Source organism: Patagioenas fasciata, chromosome 3 (assembly GCF_037038585.1).
Source record: "Patagioenas fasciata isolate bPatFas1 chromosome 3, bPatFas1.hap1, whole genome shotgun sequence".
Classification (NCBI taxonomy): Eukaryota; Metazoa; Chordata; class Aves; order Columbiformes; family Columbidae; genus Patagioenas; species Patagioenas fasciata.
Window position 1 is genome coordinate 28,292,660 of NC_092522.1, and position 12,706 is coordinate 28,305,365.

Genomic DNA, 12,706 nt, shown 5'->3' on the forward strand with positions numbered 1-12,706 from the left:
GCCCCATGCAGCCTGGCCTTGAACACTTCCAGGGATGGGGCATCCACAACTTCTCTGAGCAGCCTGTTCTAGTTCCTCACCAGCCTTGTGGTGAAGAATTTCTTCCTTTAATCTGAATCTACCCTCTTTCAGTTAAAAACCATTACCCCTATCACTACCTGCCCTTGTAAAGAGTCCCTCTTCAGCTTTCTTGTAGGTCCCCTTTAGGTACTGCAAGTCATCATAAGGTCTCCCTGGAACCTTCTCATCTCCAGGCTGAACAACCCCAACCCTCTCAGCCTGTCCTCATAGAGAGCTATTCCAGCCCTCTGATCATTTCTGTGACCTCCTCTGGCCCCTCTCCAACAGGTCCATGTCTTTCCTGTGCTGAGGATCCCAGAGCTGGACACAGAACTCCAGGTGGGGTCTCACCAGAGTGGAGCAGAGGGGCAGAATCACCTCCCTCAACCTGCTGGCCATGCTGCTTTTGATGCCATGCAGCACACTGGGCTGCATCGAGGTTGGCTCTCTGGACTGTGAGCACACGCTGCTGGGTCACGTTGAGCTTCTCATCAACCAACAGCCCCAAGTTCTGTTCATTAAAGAATTTCCCTTGTGATGTGGTAAAGTGACTGTCCTTTTTTCTGCCTTCACGTGGATTCCTTTCCTTTGCTGTGTCTACTGTCCCTCCCATCTTCATTTTAATCTAATTACTGTCATGGTGAGCTCGTCAGAAAGAACTTTTTTATCCAGTGGTTACTACAGAGGGTGAGTAGACATGTATCAGTGAATTAGTTAGTTTTGGTTGAAGTTTATCCTATGCTGATATCTTGATTTGTGCCCTGGATTGTCTGATTTATTGAAGATACCTTTAGATTCTAGAAAGAAATAATACTACATTGATTCTCTTCAAAAAAAGCTTCATTGTACCAAAATGTCCTTAAAGAGAAAGGACTGAGCAGTGTTCAGGCTCTACTTAAGTTTGTCAGGCTTAATTGAGGAATCAAGATGACTTAATTACCACCTTAGTTAAATTCTAGTCTGGATGTTCTCCAAAGTTGAAAATATGTACGTAATGAGACCCTAAAGTAAATATACCTGCACTCCAGAGTTTTTTGCAAATGATTCTCTCTTGCATGCCCTCAGCTATAAAATAGCTGGAGCAGTGTTGCCCGTGCTGGCTTGTTGTCATTTCTAAGCATTTTAATTTTTCAATATTGCACTAGTTGCCCTTGTGTTGTATGCCAAGTCACGGGGCATGCAATGGTTTTTAGAGAAGTATCCTTACCAAAGTGAAAGAGGCTGTTGCTGGTGGCTTTTGCAAAGTGTAATGGTTGCAATATGTCTGCTACTTTTGAAGAATTTTATTTAAAAGCGTGAACATCTGGGAAATCCAGCTTGTGAAATCTTGATGGTTGATTTATAGGCCAAACTTTTTGAATGTATTAAAAGTAATTTCCAGTGAAAGCTTTATACGGTAGCAAATGGGGTTTTCTATTCTTTCTCTTAAATATCTTTATTTAAAATGTGGTGCTATGTATGAAGGATTGTGACTACCTGTGGAAGGATTGTTGTACTGGCAAGTTAAGCTATAACAACAAAATAAGTATTTTATTTGTTTTAGGGTTAATATAATCTAATGGAAACTACTGGCAAGTTTTCACTGAATAGGGAGTCATTTGGATTAAATATCAATAAAGTTTATTGAAATGAGAGAAATATGCAGAAATAGTAGTGATGCTACTTTCAGATCCTAAATCTGCTTGGTGTCTGCAGAAGTTCCTCTCACAGTTTGTTTCATTCATTCTGGTATTAGTACAGAGTGGTATTTTATATTGAAGGCATTGCTGGAGATCTCCAGAAACTGTTGGCTTAAATCCTGAAGAAAAAGATGTTGATACGAACTTCACAGTTAGGGCTAAAGTTAGATTAGTTTGTTTGCTAAACATGAACACTTTTTTCTGCCTTTAGATCTGTGGTTGTAGTACTCAGTGTTAATTATAGTATGCGTTTGCCTGCAGTAGCAGATCAGTGTGTTTAATACAGTGTTTTAAGGGCTTTTCGACAGAATCCTTCATGATGGGTTGGCTATTCCTTCAGCTGCTTATTAGCAGCTTGTAGTGTTTGAAGCTCTATAGTTCTGAACGCTGTTCCTTGTTCATTACTCTCCACCAGCAACACTCCCATGTGGCTTATGCAGGAGATCCTACAGCCTTAGAGATTTGCCCGTGATAGGAAATAGCTGAGGTTTGCAACCTGGTATTTCTGTAAGAGCTAGAGCAAACAGTACATCATAAATGTAATACTTGTCCATCATAAAACCTTGTAAGTGTATTTAAGAAAAAAAGTAAACATGTTCTGTACTGGGTAAATGATTCTGATATTGGTAAATATATTTTGACATATGTGCATGGGTTTGCATTCTTTTTTATACTTGGAAGAGTCCTTGTCCTTTGCCTGCAGTGAGTCTGATCCAAAGTCTTACAAAGCCCTTGTGCTTTGATTCAGACTTAATGTTTGCTGTCAGTTCATGAGGCACAGATGTGAAAGAAAACAAAGACTCAGGCACTCTGTAAATCATTTATGTTACCTGTGCCATAATGTCAGATAGAGGTCTTTAATATGCATTTGAGAGAGATGATAAGGGGTAGATAATACTCCATGAAGTATATTGTATCACAATATGAATTCCTTGTTGTCTTCAAGATTGTCCTAAAAATAAAAAAAGGATGGTAAAAAATAAATTATTCTGATTTTGCATATGGAAAAACGTATACAGTGCCATCTGTTCTTATTTGCATTTGTGTCGCTGATAGTGTGTGTAATCTAGCTGAAAAAGGTAAGCTGACACTATCTTGTCTCTTTATCTAGACACACTACTTCGGCCTTTGGTTTCTCAGCAAGAGCCAGCAAACCCGCTGGGCTGAACTGGAAAAGCCTCTGAAGAAGCAGCTGGACAAATTTGCCAATGAGCCTTTGCTTTTCTTTGGAGTAATGTTCTATGTGCCCAGTGTTTCCCGACTGCAGCAGGAGGTAACAAGGTACGTGGTTTCCCTCTGTTAGCACTATTGTGATATAGCTGGGAGGGAGCCGACAGTTGCTCTGCTTCTGGCATTCAATAATTGCTCAGGTATCATCTGATTATTTCCTTTCTTGATAATCACCCAAACAGGGAAAAGGGAGAGAAATCACTACTTGATTGTATCTGTTTGGAGGGGTGAAAAAAAAAAAGTGGTATTGTGGAATGATGATGCGGGAGCAACTGCACAAATGAAAAGGGAATAATAGATATATGTTTAAACACCTGACATAAATTTTAAAGCGGACCAAGGTTTCCATACTTTTTTCTACTGATTAAATAGAAACCGTAGGAAAAGTACCTCTATATACAGTTTTAGTTTATTATTCTTGTGTCTACCTGTGCTTTGCTGAAAGTAAACTGGCATCTTTTCTGGGTTTTGCCCATCCCACTACTGATTTTTTTCCCCCTTACATTTAACAAAAGGATTAAAATTGTTAGAGGGTATTAGTCCTTTAATTATGATCAGGGTGCATCTTTGCAAACAACTTCAGTGGGAATTACTCTTTTATTCAGAGCTCTGTGCTGTAGTTGTAAAAATGCAACTGTTTTGAGGGGCTATTCTTGTAAACCACATCACTGTGTGGTTTTTGCACATCTGTGCTGTATTTAAATTAAAAAAGGAGGTGGGGGGGCGCTGGGAAGCCCACCTCAACCAAAAAAGGGTTGGGCTTGTTTTCTTTTTAACTAAAGTTATTTCATTTATCTGGTCTAGAGCAAAGTTGCATCAACAGAACTGGAGGTAAAGCCTGAAAGAAGTGGGTGAGGGCTACAGGGTGGCAGAAGCCTCCCCACTGAAAAAAATGTTCTGTTGCTGCAAACCGGAAGTTCCCACATGGCCATCATGTCTAAAAAGGATGTATGAGTAGTGGAGAAAGAGTGACTTTAATTCTAGAAGGTGTGCAAGATGTGATCTGGGGTTTTTTTATGTTGCAGATTGTTTATTTTAAAGGATTTTTTTCTTAACACTGGATGGGAGAATTTACTTTGGTAGGATGCAAAAGAGTTGATTCTTAAAATGACAGCTGTCAAGCAGTCCCGTGACTACTGTGCATGCAGAATTCTTGCCAAACAGTGGGCTGAAAGCATCACAAAACTTAAATTTCCCTGGGAATAGACTGAACATCGATGCTTGTCTGTATCTGTGTGTTCCTGCTTTGTACGTGTTAGGAGAGGGAAGCTTCGCAACTTTTCCTTCAGAATTACATAACGTGGAGTTGGAATGTCTGTAATGTTCTGTTACTCACTGTTGTCAGCCCGATCCCGGCCTAGATGTGTGCAAGGAAGCATTGTAGCTACTTGGCTGCTGTTACCTCTTCAAGCTGCAGCCTGCAGTGCTGATTGCTCATTCATAGCTCACCTGCAGAGGTGTCTTTGCTCATTCTGCCCAGGTTGGTAATAACAAAACATTTCAGTGGCAATTGAACTTCACAGCGCTCTCGATTGGAGTGCCTGCTGAATTGTTTATCTTTCCGAAGTGATTGATAACATAAGCTGCAGAGTCTTATAAGTGCCTCTTTTCTTTAAACGTCTGCAGCAAAAGCAGAAGCTTACTAATGGATCTCAGAATAGCCTGTAAGATTTTTTTTTTTCTTTCTTTCTTTTTTTCTTCTTCCCTGAAGTGGAATTACTTCACCATAGCTGATGCGATGGCAGCAAACCTTCATCTGTGCAGTTCTAGGTAGATGCAGTAAATCTTGTACTTGAAGCAGTGAGTGGTGGGGCCATGGAGGACCCTTCTGAAACCAATGGCAGAAAAAGGCTTAGTCTAAAGTGTGATTACGTGGACTGATGGGACTTTTTTGGCAGGTTTTTTTTTTGTCTTTGTTTGCTCTTGGGAACCTGATTAAACGTTTGTTTTGAAATTGAGACTGGCTGCTTTGAGGATTAGGCCTGATCATGGTACGATTACCTGTGATGGTGAGGTAGGCACTAGACTCGCCCAGTCAGTGCCTGTGTTTTTGACTTATATTTACATACAAATGACAAACCTGTCTTAAATGCAAAACTTAGGAGCAGACACTTCATCTCCTTCTGGGAAGCTGCAGAAGCACCACAAACAAACCCCAAAACAAAGCCACTACCAAAGGCTGAAGATGCAAAGCCAGTGACAGTACTACTAGCATCAAACCTTTTACCTTTGTAACTCTCTTGGTGGAAATGTCTCCAGCCCTGAGCTTCCCTGGCCATGTTTGGAGCTTGAGGTGAAACCCATCTCTCTGTCCAGGCTTTCAGTTAATTGTAAACTCCAGAATTTCCAGGGTTGATTAATATTCCTTGAAGACAATAAGTCTTCTGAGAGTATTTCAGCAAACACATAATCCACAAGTATTAAAAAAACCAAGGAATTAGTTTACTGAGGTGGTTTACTCTGATCTGTAGGATTACAGACTTTGGCTTGATAGCTGATTTTGAGACATTTGTCCTTAAGTGGATATTCCTCTTCGCTTCCAGCAACTGCAGACCCATGCACCCGTGCTGTCATTGCAAAGAGGCACAATGATCCAAGACTTTTAGGTTTTGTTGGTTGAAAGGATCGTTACTTGTGGGGTTGGTCAGTGGCTCTGAGGCAGTGTTCCTTAGTCATTTTTATTTTGAAAAAACATCCGATTCTTCAAAACAATTTGTGGATCATTTTGTGTTCTGATATTGTTTGGCAATTGAGACCAACAGGAAGAATCCTTGTACAAATAAGATAATTCATATTTAGGTGAAACCATAATTATTCATAAAATCATAACTTCTTTACATGTTATCATTACTGTTGGAAGTCTAAAATGCTAATTATGCCTGTAGGCTCCTGGATTTTAGCTGCCTGCAGGTGTTGGTAGTGGTCAGGAGCTCATCATGGTTTTGCCAGTAACTTTTTGTGTGTCACGCAAGCCTAATGTGGATGCAGAAATAAGGGTGAGTAACACTACCCCAAGCGCTATGTCCTCCCGTGGTGAAGGCTCTCTGGAAACCTGTCTGTATGTGACATGCTGGGAGAGAAGTGGAGAAGTAGTCTGGTAAGAAGCAAGTGCCGTCCTTCTGAGGTGCAGCGTGGGAGTGTCATTTGCCTTGCTGAAGCTCAATGCAAGTAGCAGTGCTAACCACAGAGTTGCAGAATGGCTGCAGATGGAAGGTGCCTCTGGAGATCATCTGTTCAGAGCAGGGTCAACTAGAGGAGATTGCTCTAGAACAGTGTCTAATTCAATTTTGAATATCTCCATGGATGGAGAGACACCATGACTTCTCTGGGAAACCTGTTCCAGAGTTCAGTCACCCTTGCAATAAAGAAATGGGGTTTATATTTAGAAGGATTTTTTCGTATTTGAGTTTGTGCCCAAATGACCTCATCATTTCAAAGGTGTGGATGGGTATTGCGTGGGCGAGAGGGTTACCTGGGTTGACCATGTAACAGGTTACTGAGGACCTGTACAGCTGCAGGTGCCTGTCATCTAAACACAGGCACAGCCATGACTGAAACTGGGATGCCTGCAGCTAATTTGTAAGAGGTATTTCTGATAATATGAGAAAGAAGGGCCTGTGGGATCCTTGGGAAAGAAGAGACAAGACCACCAGAGTGGTTTATTCAGCTAACAGCTCTTTGAAGTCAACCTCAGAGGCCTGCAAGAAAAGATGAGACAGAGAGTACTCTGGGGGACACATTAACTGTTTTAGTAGGTCAGATCTGACTCTGTGGCTTGCAGTTCTTTTTTTACAAAATTGACACTTGCTTAAAGATGCGAACATTAGTGGTGTGGGTTTTTTTCCTCCTCAGACAAAGTTAAGTGGAGCACTGGGAAAGGGTAAGAAGCCTCAGAAGGACATCATCAGTCTTGTTAGGTTAGTGACTTGGAGTGTGGATGGTGAGGCTCCTCAGGACAGACGTGTTTCTTGACCTGTGGCAGAAGCTTCCTGACAATGTCCTCAGGAAGTATACAGAGAGCAGCTGCCAGTTGTAGAGTACCTGTCTCTTCTTTCTGGTAATGGCAATGAAATGTTATTGCTATGCCTTCCCTTCACCATAATAGCATTGTACTCTTGGCACTGGGCCTTCTTGTAATTATGAATTAAAGCCCCATGATAATTTCTTAAGGTGTCAGTAGGAGTTTCACCATATTGTAATTGCTATAATTCAGAAATTTCTAGAAGAATTTGTGATAAACCGAATTAAAAACAAACCAACCAAACAAACAAACACAGAAAAACCCCCAACCAAACAACTTGAAAAAACCTTCTCCAGGCTTGATGGCAGCTACAGCAGGAGCATTTGGGTGGGAGTATGGGGGTTGACACATTAGCAAAAGGCATTTTTCATGGAAGGCTACTTAGACAACCTCTTTTAGTCATCCAGCTGTTCTCAGAGTGAGCAGCCATCGCAGGTGGAGATGCTGTGTATGCTTTTGGCATATTTAAAGCACCTGGGAACTGCATACTGTCTGATATAAAGCAGTCTTTGTGATGCCCTGTAGAGTAGATATTTGCATAGATTAGAAATATAAATCTGCCTTTTATTTTCTGTTAACTCCTCAGAGGGGGAGCATCTTTTCAACCATTTATTTTTTAAAAAATAAGCCTTTGTATAGTGTCTAAAGTAAACAAGCTTGCTTTCACTGTGCTCTTGTTCCAAAAACAGAGAACCCACACACTCCTGTGGCTTTCTGAAAATGTGGGTGTGATGCTGTTTTCTGCACAAGTATCAGACAATCCATGGCCTTTTTTCTTTTTTTTCCAGAGTTCTAAGGAGAAAATGAAGTTACATTTTGCTCCCTGCAGTATCTCTGTCTTCACACGTGATACTGCTGTGCCTTCTGTGAAGGAATTAAGGTGTGCTTTGGTCTGGTTTTTCTGTTGTTTTTTCTTTGTTGGAGGAAGCTTTCAGTATGTTACTATGTGTTCTGTACTCAGTAATATCATATGGTGTTAGTGCTGTGGCAAACGGGGCATAATCCTGTGAAACGAGAGCAGGTGCCGCCACTGGGGCTGGGTCCCCATGGTGCTGTGCGTGGTAGGTCTGGTGTGCACGACTGTGTGGGGAGGGACACATTCCAGCATCTGTACTGTGCTGCATTGGGCTTTTGCCCCAAGTTTGCCTGTCAGCTCTGCATTTTCCCTGAAGAATGTGCTGTATGGCTTTCCTGTGAAAGAAAACACAGAGTGTTTGGAATGGGATGGCTGCACCTGCAAAGTGTGGGAATGAGTGTGTTTGCAGGTGGAAAATTAGAGCCTGTGGCTGCCAGGCCTCTTTTCTGGAGGGCCGGTGAAAAATCAGCCTCAAACTTATCCTCCTGTAAATACGTGAGCATTTATTTCATCTGGTGCTTTGCCACCCCACCCTTTTCTTCAGCATTTCTCGTAGCTGATTTTTTTTCTGTTTGTCTTTTATGGAAATATTTTTTTCTACACAATTCTCTGCCTTTCCCCTTATTTTTCTTCAAGTGTTAGGTGAAGAATTTTTAAACAGACATTCCTCTAACACGTACAAGCTGTAGACTCTGAGGACAGTATGAATTTTTAAATCACTGCAGGATAAAGTAGAGGGAAAAAATAGTGTTTGAATGCTTTATATTTACAGGGAAAAATATTCTGGCAAACGTACTTTTTTTTTTTTTAAATAAACTCTGGACTTTTTTTCATTCCTCTCAAAAATGTTCTTCTTAAATGTCTTGCCTGCCTGAGCTTATCTTTGTTTTTAGTCTGCTTTATTTTACTATTTTTTATGAACAAGCTAAAGTTTCACATCCTCCTGTGTTGCTAGCTTTTAATACAGGTACAATCAGCTGGGATTTTGTACCGGTCACTGTGGTCTTTACATGGTGCTTTTAATTGCTGTGTTTATGCTGGATATAACATATGCTCATGTTCCAGCCTGGTTTTGTGGCAAGGTCGGTGATGTGGAACCCTTTTAAAGGCTGTTAAGGTTGTAAGGTACATGAGGCTTCTTTGCTTTTCATGCTTGGTCACACCTGCAACTTGTGGTGGTGGTGAAGTCTCTGTGTGTACCTTGGAGTTCATGGTAGTTGATTTGAGCACTGTGGTGACTTCATTGTCCAAAATGATTGTTTTGTATATGATAGTATGCCAGAAAAAAACCCAGCATGATGTGTACGATTGGATTTGTTCAGGACAGCCTTGACTGAGCTTGCCTGAAGTGATGGGCTGTGACAGGTTGTGTGGCCATGATTGCTAATACACCTCTGCTAGAACTGTAGGACTTTTTTTTTAGGTTTTTTTTAATGCAAATGGTTCTTAGGGATTCAGCAACATTTTTTTTTTGCCTACAAAAGTACAGAGAAATATCATGCGGGATGAGAGGAGATGGATGATTAAGATAAGCGCGTGGGCAAATGAACAAGAACTGAGTGATACGCGGCAAGTTGGAAGGTGGAGTATTCAGAAAGGCCAGAGTTTGGTCTCTCACACCTGGAGATTTAGGTCAGATTTTAACCATTCTGTATTACAGGTGTAACTGAGCAGGAAAAAAGTCTGGTTTTCAGGCAGCGGAAGCCTTACTGCCTTGTCCAAATTTCTCTCTTCCCAAGAACACTTAATAATTTCACATTTACGTTGTGCTTCTTCCCGGCACGTTTTAAGATGGTATGCGGGAGCAGCCTGGGTAGCTTCCAGAGAATTGAATGCAACCAGTTTCTCATTGCCCTCTTTTCTGGGAAATGTCGTAACTCCTGCGCGTGTGCCCATCAGCTGTGCCACACTTACGGAGCGGCTCTGCTCACTCCATGTGGGAAAGCCCATCAACCACAGCCCTCTCTTGGCATTGGAGAGAGCTGAGTGGGTCGCCCAGCTGGAAGGATGATGCACCTCCTCACTAAGAAGCAAGACTGTGCTCTTCAACACAAATATGATACTTACGATCAGAATGGTCCTATGTTTTTAACTATTTCCAGTTAAAAAAAAATCTCTGCTGATTCGCTTTACCTGTTTCTTGTATAGGGCTAGATCCTTGCACAGCATAAACCAGTGTAGCTCTTTTCCTCTAACAGAATGTTTCCAACTTATATAAGTTATATATATATAATTGCTGTTTTATAGAGAGCTGTAGGTCAATGGACTAATTTTAAATGATTCACGTGAATGACGACGATGATTTCTATACATGGAAGTCATATCAAATGAACAGAAAAGGGCAGGATGTTCTGTCAGAGTGGCAGACCTTAGAAATGGAAGATATTAATAATTTCATCCCATGATTCCTGTCAGTCCTTTTGTTCTCAGATAAATGATTTGGAGAGTCAAATTACTGGATAGTTTTTACAGGGGAATGGTGGGGAACAACTGCCAAGTGGCTTGGGATGCCAACTGACTTATATGTGGTGGTGCTAATTATTTGGTTTTTCATTGAAGAACTAGTATATAGTGCTGTAGGTAGGCGCCGTTCTGTGAAACACAATAAAAGAAGAGTTTAGGACACGTACCAGTGTAAATGCCATCTTTGTGAGAATATTCATGAAACATTGTGGTGGGGTCTCCCAGAGGAAGCAGCAGGAACTCTGGAGCTGAAATTTTATAAATTGACAGGAAGCAAGGAAATTTCTGCAGGAACAGAATCCTATTTTAGTTTAGACTGTGGTTACCAGCCTGCCTGACCTACAGGTCCTGGTCCTGATCATGGTCCTGGTGCTGATCTCTCATGACTGGAACTGCACTGTATCTCCCAAGGCTGGGAGAGAGATGAGGTCTGGGATTCAATGCTAGCTGGACATGGTTGTTGGGCCCCCAGGGATCCCACTTCGCTTCAGTTGAACAAAACTGTGGATGGGTCCTGAGGTAACTTGGTGATGTCAACCCAATTGTTTTTTTTCCCCCTTCCTTCCAGCTGCAGGAATTTGGGACTAAACAGCAATGCTCTCAGCCACCCCAACTGCTGTCCGGGAGCTCAAGAGCTCAGGCAGCCCAGGCAGGGGAGCAGCTCTGGAACTGCTTGCAAGCTAAATGAGTCTTAAGAGCCTTGGATGGCCACCCAGGCTTAGACAAATACCTGGGATATTTGCATTTTGGTGCTCCTTTGATGATTTTATTGTTTTGTTTTAATTATTAGTCTTTTTTTAATATTACTGACTACTGCAGGATAAAAAACACACATTGGGCTTGTAGCCTGCCTTGTAAACAAGCTAAAACTTAATTAGCTTTAATGTTGTTTTCAGAGGACAGCAACAACAAATAATGTGCAGTATTTGCTTGGGTATTCTTGTGTTCATACTATTATAATGTATGCGTTTGCTTTTCAGTAACGTTCTTGAGTTGGTTCTTTTTGGATGTGTATTTTAGTGGATGTTTAAACTTTGACTTAGAAATAAGAACTCCTTCAAGGCAGACCTAAGATTCAACATTAATTCCCTGTTTATAAAATAATTTGCTGAGGAGGGCAAACCCTTCTCCCAGCTGACTTTCTTCAGTGAATGGAGAGCTTGTTCTCTGTGTGCTGGTTATTGAAAGCTGAGCTCTTTGTGCCAGATATTTTAAGAAACTGTTGACGCTTAGATCTAATCTATTACATTATACTGTGCTTTTAGACCAGAAAGCAAATGTGTTTTCATGTGTGTGGTTGGGCAGTACATATGTAGCAATTCTAAAAAATAGTGTTGCATAAGTATAAATACAGTGTTGGATACTTCAGCCTGCATTCTTGCCTTAGTGTGTTTTAAAGGCAGTGGCTGTGAATGGTCAGCAGTGTTGTAAGAGGAGTGTCTTGGTATTAGGTAGTATCACATTTACATCTGATCATGAGGAAATAATACTTATGTTATGTTCTGGGTCTTAGTGATGTGTTCTTACATATTGCTTTGCTGATGGGAACTCTTTGTGTGTTCAATTTTAGTAGAACAGATACTTCTGGAGTACTATAGACTTCCATATTGGACCCTTTTAAATGGCAGCAAAGGTTACATTCTTAGTTTCTGCTCTTCTCTTATCATAACGATACACGGTTTACATGCAGTGCCAGAGCTTCCTCTCTCATCTTAGCTATACCAGCTTGAATCCTTCCATGCCAGTCATGCTGGTGGGGGCATTTGCAGTTGCAAAAAGGCACTTTGTGTCGTCTTCTTCTGTCCACCTGGGCACATGTGCTGTTGGAGACACTTGCTGAACCTGTGCATTGGTTGGGTGGCCTGAGCTTGCATTGAACGCTGAGCAGCTCTTGATGACTCCTGCTTGGGGAGTGAGGAATGTGGATGGATTTTACCATAGTTGGGAACCAGAAATGCTTCAGATTTTTCTGGAAAAATTCTGCACCTGGGTAGAATGATGTAACAATTTTATTGTCTGTGCTTGTGATTTTTATTGAGTATGTAAAGATTTTCCTTAAACTTTGCAGCTCTTAAAAGGAGGTAACGATATGAATTTCTGTCTGGGTTTTTTTTAGGTGTTCAAAACAAAACTCAAAGTAGGTTCATAAAACAAGGGAATAAAAGCATGAGAGGCGTGGTTACAAGTACTCTATAACTTTGAAAAACCAGAAGGAAAAAGAACACCTAGCTTTACCACATAAAAAAGTGTCATTCTTCAGTTACAGCATGGCTTTGAGGGAGATTGATTGATGGCGCATGAAACTTCAGAGATAAGAGTGGGTTAATTGTGCACCCATTTCAGAAGTGCAGAGGGAGACAGAAAATGTAAGTTTGTGCAGCAAGATAGAGGAGGAAT

At 41.2% G+C, this 12,706-nt stretch overlaps 1 protein-coding gene across 2 annotated transcripts in view; it reads left to right on the plus strand.

Moving 5' to 3' along the window:
- The window catches only part of PTPN14 (protein tyrosine phosphatase non-receptor type 14), a 121,208-nt gene that overhangs the window by 49,527 nt on the left and 58,975 nt on the right, over nucleotides 1-12,706 (plus strand). For both annotated transcript variants that reach the window (XM_065835118.2, XM_065835117.2), the window contains one exon: nucleotides 2,851-3,020. In XM_065835118.2, coding sequence (XP_065691190.1) covers nucleotides 2,851-3,020 — 170 coding nt within the window. The remainder of the gene's footprint in view (nucleotides 1-2,850; nucleotides 3,021-12,706) is intronic.